Raw genomic sequence first — 19,605 nt, 5'->3', positions numbered from 1 at the left:
GTGGGTTGGAATGCGTCCTCTCAACCACAAGGTTGCTGGTTCGACTCCTGCAAGGGATGGTGGGTTGTGCCCCCTGCAACTAGAAAACAGCAACTGGACCTGGAGCTCAGCTGCGCCCTCCACAACTAAGACTGAAAAGACAACAACTTGAAGCTGAACAGCACCCTCCACAACTAACATTGAAAGGACAACAACTTGACTTGGAAAGGAAAAAAGACCTGGAAGTACACACTGTTCCGCAATAAAGTCCTGTTCCCCTTCCCTAATAAAATCTTTAAAATGTACATATGTATTATTTTCTTTGGAACATATGAAGTTAAGATTTGATATTTATCAATTAGTACTCTGAAGCAGTAAACTCTCAAGTAAACTTTTTAAGTTTTTAAGTAAACTTAACTTTCTGTTCTCTAGGATTCCTTTATAGTCTTAAAAATTGATACCCCTAAAGAACCCCTGTTTATGTTTATATCTACCTACCCACCTATCTATACCATATTAGAGATTAAAATGGAAAAGTATTTAAAATATTTCTTCAATTTATTTTAAAAGAATGATAAACCAATCAATACATATTAATATAAATATATTTTTATTAAAAATTACTGTATTTTCCATGAAAAAAGAGAATAAAATGCCATTACATTTTTGCAGATCTAATGCCTATCACCCTTAATACAAGACAGCTGGATTCTCGTATCTGCTTCCAAATTCAATCTGTTGAGGTAGCACATGCCATGTCACTGCTGGAAAACTCCACTTTACACTCATGAGCAAATAAGCCAAATAACTTCTTGCTTTTATTATGAAAATAGTTTTGATCTTGCTGACCCCTGAAAGAGCAGCAAGGACCCACAAGGGTTTCCAGATCTCATCTTGAGAACTGCTGCTTTAGAGTATTTCTATAGATGTCTGCTAAAATGATTGCTAGGGAAGCTCTAGATAACTGGATGCTAAAAGTAGTTAATGCTGTTGCCACAAAGTAGTATGCAATGCCACTAAACAAAGTTGTCAAAAATATTTAAGGCATAATTTCATATTTTAGTATGCTCTATCTGCAACATATATATTTTTAATTTCATAAGTCACATTTTGAAAGTGATTCCTACATTTTAAAATCAAATTTCCAAATCCAATTCATGTATGAGGGGGCAGAGTTGAAATTCATATTACTGAAAATTTAATTATAGTCAGTTCTAACACTTTTTATTTATGGTGAGCATATGATCCATAAGCAGTTTTTAAAACCATTTAATCGCGGTTCAGGTTAGAAGTTGCCGGCATAGAGTCATAGGATGAGCCTCCAGAGAGCAGGCAGGAGGATGGTAGAGGGATGACCATCAAGAAGCCTCCTACAGGGAAGAAGTGCACCAGCTGGAAAAACGTGACGCCAGATGCAACAATAATCAGGGAGAGAGCGAGACCTCACAGCAACCAGGGGCTCTGCAAAGGGCGGAGATGTTTGAGTGAATGAGCCACTTTGTATGCTGGTTCCTGGTGCTGCTTCTAAAGCACTAGGGGTCAGGAAAAGCAGCCTTCAGTGGCTACCCGCTGGTCTGCCCTTTTGCACCTTAACTACAAGTACATTTGTAGTCATAGGAAGCACCATCCCAAGTTCTAACCATAATTTTCTAAAGACTACTCCATAGTTGAGGGAGTTTGTTTATTGTAACCAAATTACGGTTTTCCCAGCTCCCCAGCAGATCTTAAAATGTCAGGAAAAACATTGCAGAAACCCAGAGTTCAGGATGTGAAGACATAAAACCTCCATTAAAATGTGTGAAAATTCAGTTTTACCTTATGAGAAATCATAAAATATAGGTTGATGGCCAGTTATGCAACTTGCCTAAAATAAAAACATTTCAGCTAACTCACATTTCCTTAGACCCAATTGGTGAGAACAACTGCTCCAGCTTTGAAATGAGATTGTTAAAATTACTTTGTCTTATGAAAGAATATGATGTTTTAGATTTGCATCTAAATAATCCATTGTGAGCAGGGAGGCAGCAAGAGGATTGGAGAGTAGATCAAACAAAATCGGCCTTGTTAAAGCTGGGTGATGGCTACATGAAGGCTCATATACGCTCTAATTTTGTATGTTTCAAATTTTCCGTAATAAAAATTTATGAATTATATTTAAAATTTTAACTTTTCCTTTTTTATTACTATTTCAAAACAATCAATGCAGATTATAAAAAACCTAGAAAGTGTAAAGAAGGGGGGGAAATCCTAGTATGCGTGACCTTTCCCAATATTCAAAGATCAAATATGCTAGTAATGTCACTCCATAAATGAAAATTGATCAGTGGTCCTAGCAGCTTCAACTAGTCCTTAACTTTAATGCCATGATTTCTCCAGTATCGATGGAAACTGGTATTAACCCATGTTTTTGAAAGTGAGGAATTATTAAAAAAAAAAAAAAAAAAAGGCAAAAAACCAGCTATGGAACACATTGTGTTACTTAACCATCCAGCAATTGTAATAATTGGAAGGTCGAGTTAACCAATGTGAGTAAATATTAATAGATACCTTAGAGTAATATGTTTATCCTCCACGAGTTGAATGAACTCCATCAGGTAACATCATCAGGCCAATTATTTTCTGCAGTAGCTTTGCAAAGCACCTTGAAAAGCACTGGTGAGCAATTAACTGCCATCTGCAGAGACAGCAAAAGAGGTCGTTTCTTGAACATAATGTAACCAGTATTTCACATGTCAATACAGTTGTGATGTGTTGGTTATCTGTTGCTGGCTAACAAATCACCTCAAAATTTAGCAGCTTCAAACAATAAACATTTAGTATCTCGCACTCTTTCCGAGGGTCAAGAACTCATGAGTGGCTTAGGCAGGTGCTTCTGCTTCAGGATCTCCTATGAAGTTGCACTCATCTCAAGGCTTACCTGTAGCTGAAGAGCCCACTTCCAAGTTCACTCACCAGATTGTTAGCCAGCGTCAGTTTCTTACCACCAAAGACTGCCTGAGTGTCCTCATGACATGTTTCTCACAAAGTATTCAGAGAGACAGAGACAGAGACAGAGAAAGAAGAGAGCAAATGAATGAGAGTGTGCCCAAGATAGAAGCCATGGGCATTTATAATCTAGTCTTGGAAATAACATACCATCATGTCTACCTTATTCTGTTGGTCATGCAGACCAAACCTAGTATTTCATGGAAGGGAAAACACAAGGATATGACTACCAGGCGGCTGGGATCATTGGGGACCATTTTGGAAACTGGCTACTACATGTGGGATAGAAGAAGAGAAATAATGCTTTAATATTAGAGATAAGATCTATGAAAATGGATTTGCAAGGGTTGTCTTTAAGTGAAGTTTGACCACAATCCATCTGGGATGGTTTTGTTACCATAGAGGTAGCCAAATGGTAATTTCGAATCATTTAAAACTTTCAAAATACCATAACACTGTAAATCTCTGTATAAAAGCAGAATTCCCCATCAAGCACTCAAACCAGGGGATTGCTGAGTTTATCTACATCCAGAGCTGAAAATAAAAATGATAGCAATTGTTGCTAAGTTCTGTTTCATTCTCACAGTTCCCAAATGGAGTCATGTGTGCTTCTGCCAAAGCTCAGGTCCTGGTTTCTAGTCCCATTCCTGGTGGACTTCAATCTGATTTTTCTCAAAATGCTATAGTCTGGCTTTTTTGTTTATTTGTAACCTTACCCATCCCAACCAAAGAATCATGTAGAAGAGAAAGACACTGCAGCGTATATTGTTTGCCTTCAACAAATTTAAAATTGTTATAAACTGACAGTTCCTAGTATCCGTAGGCCGCAGTTTATACATACCGAATTGAAAGTTATGCTGCAGTCTCTTTCTCTATGTTCATCTCTAAATCAATACTTATGTGTTGATTTATAGCACCAGTAGTTTTGAAAAATATTTTAGGGTGTCCTACCATATTTTCAAAATGCAAATCACCATTGTAAGTAACTCAAAAACTTCATACATGGGTAAACGATTGAAATAGTAGATAAATTCCACAGTCCACCATAGAATCATATTTTTTCAACTGTGTTGTTGGTTAGATTATAATAAAGCATGTGATCTATTGGCAAGTAGATATCTTCCCATCAAAACTAGACTAATACACTCAAAAGTAGCTCTAAAATCAGTATACTGTGCAAACTAAAGAATGATTATTTAGGTATAGTAGAAAGGAAAGGGAAAGATGAGTGACATCGTTTCACTTTCATAATAGCTATCATGAAAGAAATAGGCTTTATAATAACTTTGCTCTTTGGTAAAAGAGAGATACAATCATTTTTATGCTCAGTTGAATAATAAATTAACTCTCCTTCATGGACAGACTTTGATGCATGTGACCATTCATTCTGAGTCTAATAGTCACTATTAATCATTATCTCCTCCCAACCCAATGTACTCTCAATATCCTACAGTTCTGAGGTACAGATTCCTTTTTGAGTCTTCTCTTGATGTTATCAGAACATGTGGAATTATATTTTTGTCAGATATTTTCTTCTTGTCAAGATAATTCATTGGTATCTCTTCAAAGAGTTTTTTTTTTTTTTTTGTACCACTCTAAAGAACAAATCACCTATACTACCTCACCCCCAAAATAAAAATAGAATATTTGTTATTCTTTAACAGAGAGTTGCATAGTTTAGGATGAAGAGATTCTGTCTTGTGGTTCATTCTCTATGAGTTATTATGTTTATACAGCCAAATTATGTGGTTTTTCTTTCTAGGTTCCTTTTACTAGACACTTTTTCCCAGGGAAAATCTGTTGTTGATCATAGCAGTAGGTCTAATTCCTTTCTCATATGTTTATTTTTGAGGAACTCCCACAGACTGGCTTGGCCTTAACCATAGATATAAGTTTGTTTTGTATGATTTGTATGTGTGTGTTAAGCAGGGGGCAACTGGGGTAGTATAGAAAATAAATCTTGTCTTATACAAACATGTAAGAGAACCCTCAAATACTCACCAAATAAGTGATTGATGTCATATTCTTTCCTAAGAGCACATTTTGATGTGCCAGGAATAGACATACCACAAGAATACCAGGCACCTAAATGGGGGTTAGGAGAGGTCAGGCAAAATATGCCTACCCCCAAGATCAGTCACCTGTCCTATCCAAGTTCTGCCTAAGGGCAGACCTCCCCCAATGATTTCCATAGGAATTAAAATGAATATATGCATATATTTAAAAAGACGAGTTTCACAATTACTCTCGTATTTCAGGGAATTGTCCCTGATACCTTGAGAATGAATTGCCTCAGAGTAACATAAAGGATTGTCGTCATTTTATAGGGACAAGATGAGAGACAAATAAATAAGAAATGAGATGTAATCTAAAATGGATATAAAGGTTAACAATAGAAAAGCATAAAGGGAGAGAGAGGAAAATCTCACACATACTCCCAAACAGGGAAGGAAAAGTGATCACAATTAACCATGTAAAGATAATTGCTTTTCTTTTTTTTAAAAAAATAGTTTCTGGGTGGTGGGTGTTTTATAAAATAATTTAGTTAGGTACAACAGTCGGTCTTGATTTGAAGTGGAGTGGAAAGCCAAACTCGTTGGGTCGGAGATGGAAATGGCTGATCTGCAGAGGGCGCCAAAAAAAAAAGTATACACATTTTAAGAAAGGAAAAAACTATTAAAATTTTAGTACTCAATATAGACCAATAACAAAAGATGAATACAAGTCACATTTGACTTCTGCAATTACAAGAGGTGCTCAAAGTGGTCACCATCAGTGTCCAGAAACTTCTGATTATAGCAAACTACTGCCTGAGCAAAATTGACCAAAGTGTCCACTTGTATACATTTTTTTGGCACCCTCCTGCCAAAAATATATTGCTGAATATATTTAGCATGAGGGCCTGATGGTATACACCTCACAGTACTGGAGAGGGAGAAAAACCTCCTGCCCTTGTAGAAATAGCTCAAAACTGTGAATCAGGAAACATGGATTGAAGTTCTGGTTGTTCCACTTAAATAGTGTATGATCTTAAGCAAAACTTTTGCTCTTTCTTCAATCCTTACCTTTCTTCACCTTGTTTACCTTTTGGGTGGGGATCTTAATCTCTGTTCATGTTGTAGGATATTGTTAGGATCAAATGAAATAATGCATATAAAAGTACTGTTAAAGTTATGAGTCCTGGAGAAATATCAGTATTCATAAGTACACATTGTCATTTGTCATTCTATTTTACACCTTGGAAGATAAAACTCCCTAAAAATAGCAAAAGGCTAAATGTAATTCCTAACTCTAGAAATAAGGGAAAGGACAAACCCAATTTAGTTGAGTTTTGATACACATACAAACATTAAAACAAATTAATAAAAGAGTATATTAATCTTCAGGAAGTGCCAATTCCTGACTCAGCAATGAATATGACTTCTTGAAGAGAAATGACATCACATAAGTTCTTTTTGTTACCTAAGAATAGGCTAGCCACATAAAGGGAAATAACAGGTAAGTCTGCTTCAGCCATAGGTGAAATGCTCACAAATATTTAATATGATATTGGAGAAAAACTAATAAGACGTTTCTCGGTCTATGACTAATTATTGTTCCTTAGTTTAGGCAAAGCTTTTGGCTTTAGTCTTAAGCTAGAGTATTGGGGTATCTAGAGTGATAAATGGAAAATTAAATATAAAATAATTTTTAAAGTTGAAGATTCAATACAATTGTAAAGTACACACACACACACACACACACACACACACACACACACACACACACCAAAGAACCAAGTGTAATAAGAACTGATTACATTAAGAGTCAGTATTATTGCATTCCATCCTAGAATTAGTTAAGTGACCAGACTCTTGTTTGATAGTTGTATATCTGATTCTGGTTCTCTGCCAAGAGTTGGTCAAACCCCAGACAGCAATTGGGCATTTTCCAGAGGTCTATGACATATTCTGCACTTTGCTCTTGTGGGAAAGAGAAAAGAAGAATGTGGTTTACAGGAATCTGCCACTTCAGAAATTTAGCTAGTTTAACGTTTCCCAATGTAAATTCTGTAGGATGCTAGTTCTTCTGGGGACAGGGAGTGTTTCTCTGGTTGTGCTGTCATAAATTTGGGAAACACCACTATAATTCTGCCCTCTTGAAAAGTCATATTGTCCATCAGGTTATTACAGTTCTGAAAATTCTTTGTAATTTTGTATAATACAGTATGTTTACCCACAGAATGGTTTTCCCCATAACACCTACTTATATCACTTTGGATACATTGGCTTAAATTATAACGTCCTAAAGAGCAAGCGCTCAAGATACAAATACCCAAGGCCAGCACCCAAAGGACACTGATCATTGATGAACTATTCTGTGAATGGTGACCCAATGTGGTCAGTCGATGTCTGAATTGTTAATGCCCTGATGAAGGTCAGGGGAGCATGTTCTTAACATTTGAATACGATACTTAAGCTAAGTCTACATAATAAATGTTTCTCTTAGCCATGAGGTAAGCTCAGCCAACTGGGCAGAACTGAGCCTTTTTAAACAGACCTAGAAAGCTTATTGCACACACAAACACACAAGTACACATATAAATTCAGTGTTTCTATACATGGAAGCCATAATCTAGATGGGTGGCTGAGGTTTGTGAGCTTGCAAATTCCCTGGGTGAAAGTAAGAGAACTCAAGATGATACTTAAGTAGAGTGAGTAGAAGTAGCAAGGAGTTGGGAGTTCTTAGTTAGGATGAGGAAGGGGTGCAGATTTAGGAGAACATTGTTAAAAGGAAAGGAGGGAATCTAACTATCTCAGTACATGGAAAGAATCATGATGCTTCCAAATGTATTCCTGTTTCTTATATGAGAGGATGATGCTTGCTGTGATAGGAAAGTTGTATACGGTGGAAAATGAGAAGATTAGCAGCCCTGCCTTTGTCTTTGATATTTAACTTGAATTGGCAATACTGTGTTTCCCTGAAAACAAGACCTAGCTGGACAATCAGCTCTAATGCGTCTTTTGGAGCAAAAATCAATATAAGACCGGGCTTATATAATAATAATATAATATAATAATATAATATAGTATAATATAATATAACATAATATAATATATAACATAACATAACAACATAACATATAACATAACATAATAATATAATATAATATAATACCGGGTCTTATATATGACTGGTTCTTATATTAATTATTGCTCCAAAACACGTATTAGAGCTGATTGTCCTGCTAGGTTTATTTTCGGGGACACAGGGTAGTGTTATAGACAGAATGGGGTTCAGAAGTGGATAAAGTATCGTGTTTGTATAAAATGGACAGACTATCGCCTACCCTAAATTCCATGAATAATAATTCATTATCCCCTTTCAGCTTTTTTATCCAGAAAAAGAAAATCATCTATGGGCATTTATCCATTTTTTTAATAAAGTGACCTTCTAGAACTGCATCTCGTCATGTTCTGAGTGGGTGTAAGCATCCCGCAGGTGTTTAATGATGGTGAAGACACTTAGATGAAGAGCACAAAGTCATACTGAAAGTTAGTAAGGTCCATTTCAGGATTCCTAACACCTGAGTTTCCAGCAAAGCCCAATCTTACTTGCATCACTTTTAAACTGTGTCTGGGTTTTTAATCATATTGATTTTGTTTCCTTCAAGTAATTTGCTCAAGTAGTTCAGTTATGTATTGACTTGCAATTCCAGCAAGTCTCATTGTGGTTAGTTATGGAAATACCAAATATTTTGAAGACATGTACAGTCAAAGACATGTTTTGCTCTATTACCTCTCCCTTGGCTGGGGAAAAAGAGCACTTGCTACCTATAACAGGATTAGTGGATCACAAAATGATTTCACATGAGTGAAGAAACATGAACTTCTCATTACTGTTTTCATGATTTGTCATGCATAACATTTTTAGCAAGCCTAGCCTGAAATTTATACAAATTATTACTCATTCTTATCCACAGGTGTGGGGACAGAGCCCCAGAAAGTAGTTTACAGGCTCTTGGCCTCACGTGGAAGGGTGCTGGCTCAGGTGGTGAATGGCCGTCGGCTGTGGCTGATTGGCCGTCGGCTGTGGCCGGTTAGTCGATTGGCCGCTGGTATAACTGCTGCGGCTACGAAGGATTGCCGAGGAGCCGAGCAGAGCCGAGCAGAGCCAAAGAGAGCGGAAGAGGAGGGCCGAGGAGAGCGGAAGAGGAGAGCCGAGAGAGAGGAACAGGGTCGAGAGAATGGAGGAGAGTCGTCGGTCGGTCAGTTGGTGGAAAGGCGGTCGGCAGGTCACGCGTCCGGTGGGCCCAGCCTCCAGTGAGACCATAGTGGTATGACTCCCCTACCTATGGCTCCGTGGGTGTTCTTTTCGGCCTCACCATATCCTGCGTTCTTGTGTGGGGAGCGGGAGCAGAGACCCCGCAGGCTGCCCCGCCTGAAAGATGGCGCGGTGAGAAGGCCTCCGCGCACGACAAATGGCACAGCGAGCAGGGTCTCCCGCACGACAACAGGCCTTATCAAGTCAGTGATGTCTGCTGTCTTGTTGAATATGTTCTTTAAATTTACAATCAAGGTTTCTCTATAGTGTATGACTTGCATAGTAATTAGTTCTACATTCTTCTTGATATGTTCTAGAGTTGTGACTTTCAAGAGTTTGGATTGGCTGCACCGACAGTTGTTAATTTCTCCAAATCTGCTGGCACTACCACTGTTCTCCCAATGTCAGATGGAAATCTGAAGGCTCTCCTTGATTTCTCTCTTGTCCTTCCAATTCTATTCCAACCATCACCAAGTTATACCAGAAAACGAATTGCCTTTTCCTCACTATTCCCACTATCGTAGCCTATACTAGGCTGCGTCTCCTCACTCCTGACCCATCTAACTTTCTCCAGTCTCCCTCTCCTGAATTACTCTTACATACATTCCTGCCAGAAGAATCCAGTTACTAACGTACTATGTGTAAAACCCTCTAGCAAATCTGACTACTCTAGACCTCAGTAATCTCTACAGACTCAGAGTACTCACAGTACTTACAGTCAGGCCCTAATAGCTTAGCACGAGCATTCTCAGATAGTTTGATTTGAATTCATTTTGTCTTCCTTGAGGAAAGAGAGTATGTCTCACATTTCTAGTCAGAACACAAGCTTGTTCAAGACCAACCCTCAGGGTCAAGTCCCACTCAGTTAGTACAGTTTTAAATGTGCCTTAGAATATTCTGTGCTGTGCCAGAAGGAGATAGATTACCATTCATTCACTCAGACATTTTCAAGCAAACTCTGTATGCCAGACACTGTGCAATGAATACAAAGAGATCAAATCCTTGCCTTCAAAGAGTGAGTCAGACAAGTGCGATGTGGTGAGGACTAGAATAGAAGTATACACAGGTGCTGTGGGCGCCCAGAGGAGACGTAATGAAGTCAGACTAGGAATAGTAGGGAAGGGACATCATTGGCGAAAGTGTATTTCCCAAAGCACTAGTCCTGTGAGAGTCTCCATTAAAAAACAAGAGAAAAAAACAAGATTCCAAGGCCAAGTAAGTGTGGGAAACTCTGGCTACTGTCACTCCCTGTCCCAACGAGTTACAAAGTCCATTAGCACACTAACACCTTAGAGGAGTCCTGCAGTAAAGAAACCTGTAGGGAACCCCGGTGTGAAATAGAGATTTCCCAGTCATCAGGAGGAACATGGTGGTTGCAACCTTCTGGGTGGGTGAGGACACTGCGAGTCTGACGGAGAAGAGCAGAGGGCTGGGGCCCAGGACAAGGAGAATATCGACACTGAAGCATGGAATGGACTAAGAGTCCACAAGGGAGACTGAGATGAACTGGTCAACAATGTAGAAAGAAACCCAAAACAGTGGAAAAATAGGAGCAGAGAGAGAGGAGCGTCCAGGAGGAGTCAGCCAGAAACATTGGAGCCCCTGAGGAAGTCATTAGAATGTCCCCTGGATTTAGCAATCAAGAGGTTATTAGGGACGTTGGCAAGAATGTTACAAGGGAATATTGGGAGGAAGGGGATATCAGTGCATTGAGGCAGTGAGGAAATGAAGACAGTAAGTGTAGACTGGCCTTTTGAGAAATTTGGCTGCGAAGGGTTGGAGTAATATAGGAAGGGAGAAAAAGAGATGTGGCATTGAAGGAGGGTGAGTTTACAATGAGGAGATTTGAACTTTTCCTCTTTTTTTCCCACTGAGGGAAAAGAATGAAGTAACAAGGAAAGATTAAGATACAGGAGAATTGGGGTGAGGCTGGATAGCTGAGAAGACAGGGAGGAGGGGATAAATCTCAGCTGAATTAGAATTAGCTACAGACAGAAAGAGGGCAGCCTTTTCTACTGGGCAGGAAACAAAGACAGGCTTAGAGAGGGAGAAAGTTGTTAATAGCAACATTAATTAATATTGAGGACCTACTCTGTGCCATGCACTGTGCTAAGTGGTTTGCATAGGTTGTCTCATTTAATCCTTACAGTAACCCTTTAGGGTAGGCACTCGTGTCATCCCAATTTTACAGATAAAGAAATTGCCGTATTAGGGGTGGCAGGTTAGCTCAGTTGGTTATAGAGCACGGTGTTAATAGCAGCACGGTTGCCAGTTTGATCCCGGAATAACACCCACTGTGAGCTGCACCCTCCTTAAAAAAACAAAGCAAAGAGAAAGAAAAAAGAAGAGAAGAGAGAGAAAGAGAGAGAGAGAGAGAGAGAGAGAGAGAGAAAGAAAGAAAAGGAAGGAAGGAAGGAAGGAAGGAAGGAAGAAAAAGAAAGAAAGAAAGAAAGAAAGAAAGAAAGAAAGAAAGAAAGAAAGAAAGAAAGAAAGAAAGAAAGAAAGAAAGAAAGAAAGAAAGAAAGAGAAAAAAGAAAAAAGAAAGAAGGAAATTGCTGTATAAGAGAGTGAGTAGTTTGTTGTATAGTGAAGTCAGGAAGCAAGCCAGGTGAGAAACGATCTCTTGCCTAATGAGTACTTTCTAGGACAGAAGTTCTTCCTTAGAGTTCTCAATTTTTTAGAATGAAGTAGGAGGCAATGCTATTTCCTGAGTGTGAGCCAAGGAAGTAGAAAGGTAAGGGTCTGTGCGGAACGGGAACTAACAATTGAAACAGCTACAGGGAAGAATCAGAAAGAGCTAACTAAGGACAAAATGAGGACCTAGTTAAACTTGAGGCACATGCTTTAGTTCCCATAGTTAGTGACACCCCACCCCACCCACCACCTCTAATGCCAGGGCAGGTAAAAGTTAGGTGAAGATTTATAGCCTCAGAAATGATCAGCCGTAGATATAAGGTGGTTTGCTCTCCTATAGATGTAAACAAAGGGCGGTCAGGGTACAGAGGTCACAGTCGGAGAGGGATCTACTCTGCTTGAGGGAATTGAAGATATCTGAGGGTACGGGCAAAATTTAAACTAGGCTTTGCTATATAAAGTTGAGTACATATCAAGCCTGGTCTACTAAGAAATGAATTGACAGAGCACAAAATGAAGAGCAAGTTTTGGGGGAAACTAAGTTCAGTTTCAGACATGTTGATTTTCAAGATGGTTCCAGTTTTACCACATGGAGGTGTTCAGACTTGGAAGTTAGCACCTAAAGGGAAGAGGTCAAGATTTCACATACCAAGTTGCTGGCACACAGACAGAGTTAAAAGATATCAGAGAGCTATCTCAATTTCCTCACAAATAAGGGCAAAAAGATAATAAATACGGCGACCTGGTGTACCGTCAGAGTAACACAATGACACCACTAGGCACCAGGACAGAGTTCTCCGGCAATGAAACCAAGATGGAAGAGGAGAAAAGGCCTGGGACGCTTTTAGTGCATGGAGTGGGTAGAGAACTGCTGATAGGGTAGAGAACAACCCTTAGGAGTGATTAGGAAATTGCGTAAGGGGCCTAGGAAGGATTTAAGGTTACGCAGAGGGAATTAGCACCAGGAGAACTGCAAAAACAAGGCTCACTTCCTTCACAAGCTTGTCTGGATCCAGTCCTGCAGGAGATTATAGCAAGGTCAAGATGATTGAGCCAGGCCTTGAGGCATCAATGCTATCTTCTAAGTTTTTTCATACCCTCATCTGCTGTATTCACCATACTACATGTACAGTACTCTCCTAGTCTCACTGACATTGCCTCATATCCCTCTTTACCCTTAAAATCTGCTTTAAATGTAAAGAAAACCCCAAACTATCAAATTTTAAAAAAGAAAATAACTGTTTCTCAATTCCAAACCCTGTGCATGCATGTTTGTGGCTGGTTAAATCCTGGACTTCCATCTTAAAATTCAAATGTGCAGAGGCAACTGTTTTGCATGAGACCCAACTTTGCAGAAAAATGCTTATGGCGGCTTTTTTTTAACACTCTAAATAAAATATTTTTCTTCTATTAAATCCCTTGAGGAAAATGTGTATATTTTTATAATACATATTTTATATGTATATATTATGTAACATATAATATAATATATAATCTACATATAAAATATATTTTATAATATATATTTCTATTAAATAGAAAAATGTCAGTGAGCAAGTTGACACAGATTCTTGGGCATTTAGTTGTTAATATCTGGGCATAACTGAAAAGTAGCAAAGCAGATGTTTTTGAATTTTTTTATTTTGATTAGCAGCATAAGGAAACCGGTATGATGAGGGTAGTTGTTCAGAAAAGGAGAAGAGGGGAAAGGAACAGTGCATCAAATAGTTGTTGAAAGATTCAAATTTTCCATATTTCCTCTCTGGAAGAAACTCACAGAGTGTAACTTTTGTGTGATTTCATAGATTTTTTTGTTGGTGCTGCTGGATGCAGAAAAACACCTTAAAACATACCCAGGCTGACCTATCCTTACTCCAAACCTTTCTCCTGATCCTTCTCTCCTCAACCAGTTCCACTTTAATCTAGAAATCCAGCGTTTTGAACTTCCATTTCCTATGAAAACCCATTGGAAAGTGGTAGATATGAATCATTTATCGCTTAATGTGTTTCTCCAAGAATATTTGTACTAAATTTTTTTATATGTAATTGTTTAACAAAAGGTTTTCCTCCCTATTGAAGGAATTTCCTATATCAATGAGTAGGTGGAGAAAGGTTTATTTAGAGTCAAGACAAAAGGACTTTCCTCGATCCCTGAATTCACACCAACTATGAGGGGCCTTTGTCCAAGAGCCTTCCAAATTCTGGAACAACGTCCTGTCTCTAATATGGATCATTCCCCAAATTTCATAAGGACCTCTTCTTCCCCTGTCCCTCACTTTGAGCTACCTTTGAATATAGTTTTAACTTTTTAACAATTTACAGAAAGACCATCCAAATTACTACAAGCCCTAAAAGAAATGTAATATCAAAGAATTATTTCAAGAGACGTAGAGGAGATTGTTTGCTTTTTTCCTTCTGTTTTTGTAGAGGCTAAAAGAATTTAGGAAGTGTGTCTTGATTTAGATGAATTACTAATTGAATCAGTAATTGATATATTTACAAAAAAGTGGTTCTTCTAGATGAGTGCTGTCCCATAGAACTTCTGTAATGATGGAAATACTCTAAACTGCCCCACTCAATAGACAGCCAACAGCCCCGTGTGGTTATTGAGCACTTGAAATTCAGAAACTGAATTTTTAATTTTTATTTAATTTTCACTAAATTTAAATAGCCGCATATGGCTAATGGATACCATATCGTTGCAGTTGTAGATGATTCTTTGTGGAAGGTGGTTGGATGCCAAATACACTATTCTGACGCTGACAAGGAAACTTCCTCCAAGCAGGGTGATTATGTCTTTAGAATCTCATGTCTAGTGTACTTACATTAGTTGCCAAGTCAAAGGCAGTTACTATTGACAAACCAGAAAATCTACAGAATTGCCATGGAAAACCTGTTGGAGAAACAGAGGGCAAACCAGTATAGTTAGATTCACACCTGACCCTACCTCTCGAAGTGATCCAGATAAAGCCAACTTAATGCTTTTCATTTCCTTAAATTTGTGTCTACTGAGAATTTTTCATGTTTCTATATCAACCCTCATTTACAGGATTCCTTGAAAGGATCTGTGACCAAAGGTCTCCTGAAATCACAGTTTTTTCTGACCAAAGGAACTAGGAGACAATGACTGTTGTCTGTTGTTCTTTGGCAAGACCTCTATGGCCCTTTCAAGAAGCAGCTTAAAACCTTATCTGTTATGAAGAAGGTGAATTATACAATGTCTAAAGGCCCGTTGTTGAAAATTTGGTTTTTGATAATTCTGTTTTTATCTAAAATCTCTTTGTCAAAAATTCCTCTTTGAGGACTATGCTTGCTGATTCCTCTCATATGAGTTTCTATTTAAAAGAAAGGAGGGAAGGAAGGAAGGAAGGAAGGAAGGAAGGAAGGAAGGAAGGAAGGAAGGAAGGAAGGAAGGAAGGAAGGAAGGAAGGAAAAAAAAAAAAAAAGAAAAAGAAAGAAAAAGAAAAATGGGGAAAAGCTTGCCCATCGGTGCTTCAGATAAGATTATGATGAGATGTTACCACTGACTCTTAACTTCTATCCTGATGGAAACGTTAAAGGGGTCCCACCATTGCCCCCACCCTCTCTAGAATGTTAAGTTTGCCAGGGCCTCAGTTACCTGTTTCTTGTAAACCAAAATCCAGTGAGCTTTACTGACTATAGAGGCCACTCTTTGCATTAGCAGGTATGCATGGATATTCCTGGCCAACCTCACTATACCTACCCTCATTGCCACATGGAAAGAATAGAATGCATTAGAAGTTATAAAATTGTATACATTTCCATAGTTAAAAATATAAGTTTTTCCATTGGTTATAAAAAACTAAGGAGCCCGGAAAGAAGGCCTGAGGCTTGGCCACCCTGGGTAAGGGCCCTAAGAGGCTAAGGTTGCAACTTAGATAAACCGAAGTCCTTGGCAAAGCTGCTGGGTTTCCTGTGTTGTGAGGAAAGTTGTTGGGAAACAGGGCTTTAGTGAAGAAAGAATACTTGTTTTAGACAGTAATAGTTGTTGGGATGAATGAAAACAGGTGATAGGAATCACTTCCTAGTCAGTAGCCAAGAGAGAGGAATCTGCATTTGGATCCTGTCTCAGTTTAAGATTGAAATGTATGTAGCAGAGAAGTCTCCCTAGTTGCCTTCGATAATTGGTTTGCTTTGTTTTCTTTCTTCATTCGAATCGATGTAAGGTTTGGGGCCTTGCTTTGCATACTACCTTAGACTAAAAATTTTACTTCAAGCCCATGTTATATAATACCTTTGCTTCAAAACTGAGAAAACGAAGACACACTTGTCAAGGGTCAACTAGTTATTACTAGAACTCCTGGCCCAGAGCTTACTTCATATGCCACAAGGTTCCTGTTTCCACATCAGTAACCAAGCTCTCATGTGTTCCCTACTTCCTTCTATAATGAAACGATAGGAATTGGACACTCTAAATTGTGCTGAGAATATATAGCCCTCAGGATCTTGGGACAGCCCTGTCTTACACTTTGCTGTACGGATGCTTCAATTCAACAAATATTAAGTGACTGCAAGGTCCAAGCCCAGGTCCTAGATATTGTTCCAGCAGATAAGAGTGGGCTTAAAGACGACTGCAGCTAGCATTCACTCTGAAGAGTGCTTTCATCTCCACCCAGAACAGGAAGGCCTGGGGAACTTGTACCAATATTTAACCCAGTACAGTTAACCCATATTTACTCATCTTTGTTTTCATTGGCTGGTTATAGATTTCCTCTTTCCTCTTATCACTTCCTACCACTTTTGCCTGTTGTCTGTTAAAAGCTGAGCACAAGATTCTGGGAAAGGAGTGAGAAAGCTTAGGGTGTGACCCCACAAGCCGCGTCTTGCACAGTTTCTGTATGTGGGGATTAGGAGAAGAATGACTGAGGCTTGAAGTTCTAGTGCAACCTTGGGCCTGGTGTGGGAGTTGTGGGGCTTCTGTCATGAAGGAAAAGAGTAGAATTGTTCATGTAAAATCTGGTCGCTGCTTATAGAGGTAGATGACTGCTCTCACTGCGGTGGGATACACGCGCCCGCACACACACTGGCGTTGTCCACCACACTCTCTCTCTTCAGATCGTGCTCTCCTCCCAACCTTTCTGGATTCTCTCCACTGTCTCCACCCCAGTCCAAGTCACCCTCATTTATTTGCCTGGACTCTAGGCCGGCCTCACGAGCTTGCTGACTGGCCTTTCCACACCCCTGTTTATCTCACTTTGATCCTTTCTCTATTCTGTACTCAGAATAACCTTTCAAAAATGTGTTGCTTCCTGGGGTGCAGGGGTAATGACCCAAATCATGCATGGGGCCCACAAGGCCAGGCGCAAAGAGGCTTTCGCCCGTCTACTTAGCCTTCTCCCTCTTTGGGGGCCTCCCACACTGGCGCTACCACCAGCCTTTCCCCCTGCCCTCCACCCAAGCCCCAGCCTCTGCTCCCCTACTTTTCCTTCAGAGCTCAGCTCAAATGTCACTTGTTCAAGGACAATTATCCTAATATGCCAGACTAAGGGAGGGTCCCCGTCAGAAGTTTCCCTGGCATCGCGCACTTTTCCTGAAACAATGCTTATTTTGGTTGTAGTTACATAGTTAGTTGTTTAAAGACTGTCTCCCTCGTCAGAATAGGAACTTAGTGAAGTCAGAGAACATGTCGGCTCTCTTGTCCACTGCCCTTTCCCCAGCCTCTGTCACAGTGCTCAACACAAGGGGATTCTCACTCAATATTTATTGAATGAATGGCCACACTTGTGTTCTGGAGCAGAGAGAAACTGTCCTGTTCTTATTGTATCCCCTGTATTGTTATTCTGTTAACTTGGATTTGGTTTGATTATCTTTATCCTTCGTGCTTTTACATTTTGTTTCCAAAGGGCGAGAAGAAACTCTTAGGGGGAGCTGTAGCTGGCAGTTGCAGCCACACTGGTGTTCTCAGAACACATCATATCCTTTCCCATTTCCTTTCTATACTGAAACCACCAACAGTTTTGAGTGACAAGTCTTGAATTCTGGTTCTCAGTCAGCTGAAGTAAGATCCCTCAGGGTCCCAGTCCCACTCTTCTTTCTCTCTGAAAGCCTGCCTGTTCTTGTCAGAGCTTCTCTTGCCAAAGCGTTTCATTTTTATCCCTCTTCACTGGTTATATTCTGGCTTTTTATAATATTATAATTGTTTTTTTACCTATGTAACCTACCAAAATCTATTCTCCTGAGGGTAGGTACACTGAATTGATATATTGTCTGAATCATCTTTGTATCTCAGCACCTACTATAATGGTAAGTGTTTATTAAATTACATTGATTTTTTTATTGGTATAGTACCAGCGTGACCACGGCAAAGTCCTTTAGTCTTATCAGTTCCATTCATTGATTTCATCATATATTCTCCCTTTCTTCCATGAAGAAGTACAGAGAATAAAGACATCCTGTCCTCTTTGCCTTTCCTATGAAAGGCTTCTAAAATTAAAGGGGAAGATGAAAGAAGAAGCTTATAGAAATTTAGAACAAACCAAGTAATAAATACGTATACTTGGTTATGGTATGGTACATGTTTATAGCTTTAGAGCTCTTCCTCAGATCAGATCATAAGAAGTTTAAAATGCCAGGGGTATTTGATATCTTGGAGAAGGAGAAGAAATTGTCCACATGCTGGTAAATTGAACAGGCCTTATTTTTGATCCTTAGAAGTGCGTTATATGCACTGTAGTGGGAGAGATCCTCCCTAATGTTTAAACATCTGAAAATGGTGTATTCACTGAAACCAAACATAGAGACCTGGAAATTTAGGTTCTAATCCCATTTCTGCTCCTATCTAGCAGGGTGACATCCTGGAAAGGTCCGATTACCATAGGTAGTTAGTTGTGTTGCAGCTGGCGCCTCATGTTACAGATTTTAAAAAGCCTCCTAAAGGAACGTTGTTTTATTTAATGGAATCATGTGTGGACTTGGGGGAGGATTAAATCAGGCCATAACTGTCAGGTGAGAAACTAGATATTTTGCCATTATCAAAGACATATGCAATCTAAGAAAATAAATCTTTTTCAGATAAAATCTCTTTTTGCCAATTGCCAGTTAATTTCCATTCAGGTGTTTCTCTTTTTTTCTTAAGTACAACTGGAATTTATTAAAAAGTCTCTTACTCAAAAAAGAAAATATTACAGAACTGCAGAAAAATGAAACATTACATAACTACTCATCAGGAAACCTGTGCTCTAGAGCTGGTTATGCACTTAAAACTGTGATCTTAGGTGTTGTATGATAGTGACAATTGCCACTTATGAGCATCTACCCCGCTCACTGCTAGGCACTTTGCATGTATGATTTCCTTTAATTCTCAGAAAATTCTACATGACAAGAGTTATTAGCTTTATTACACAGATTACTAAATTGAGGTTCAGAGAAGTATAGTTACCTGCCTCAGGTCAAACAGCTTATACTATAGTGAGAGTCCAAAGTCCTTACTTTTTCCTAATTCTTTAGATCTCAGTTTTTTCCCTTTGTAAAACTGAGGACTTTAATTGTGTAACCTCCAGGGACAATATTAAATTTAACCTTTTTTTTAATTTAACTTTTTTGTTGACTTTTTATTACGGAGAATTACAAACTTGCAGGAGAGTAGAGAGACTAGCACAGTGACCCGTCCCCCAGCCACAGCAGTCAGCGCCTCGTGGCCACTCTTGTCGCATCTCTTCTCCACTGACTTTCCTCTGCACCTCT

At 39.1% G+C, this 19,605-nt stretch overlaps 1 protein-coding gene across 1 annotated transcript in view; it reads left to right on the top strand.

The window, feature by feature from the left end:
- LOC141571016 (uncharacterized) overlaps positions 1-19,605 on the top strand; it is a 40,761-nt gene that overhangs the window by 9,754 nt on the left and 11,402 nt on the right. Inside the window, exon 3 of the mRNA XM_074329497.2 lies at positions 8,927-9,280. Coding sequence (XP_074185598.2) covers positions 8,927-9,270 — 344 coding nt within the window. The 3' untranslated portion in view covers positions 9,271-9,280. The remainder of the gene's footprint in view (positions 1-8,926; positions 9,281-19,605) is intronic.

This window comes from Rhinolophus sinicus, chromosome 17 (genome assembly GCF_057876585.1).
Source record: "Rhinolophus sinicus isolate RSI-liver-muscle chromosome 17, RSI-T2T, whole genome shotgun sequence".
NCBI lineage: Eukaryota > Metazoa > Chordata > Mammalia > Chiroptera > Rhinolophidae > Rhinolophus > Rhinolophus sinicus.
Note: the sequence above shows the minus strand (reverse complement) of the source record. Positions and strands in the feature narration are given on the sequence as shown.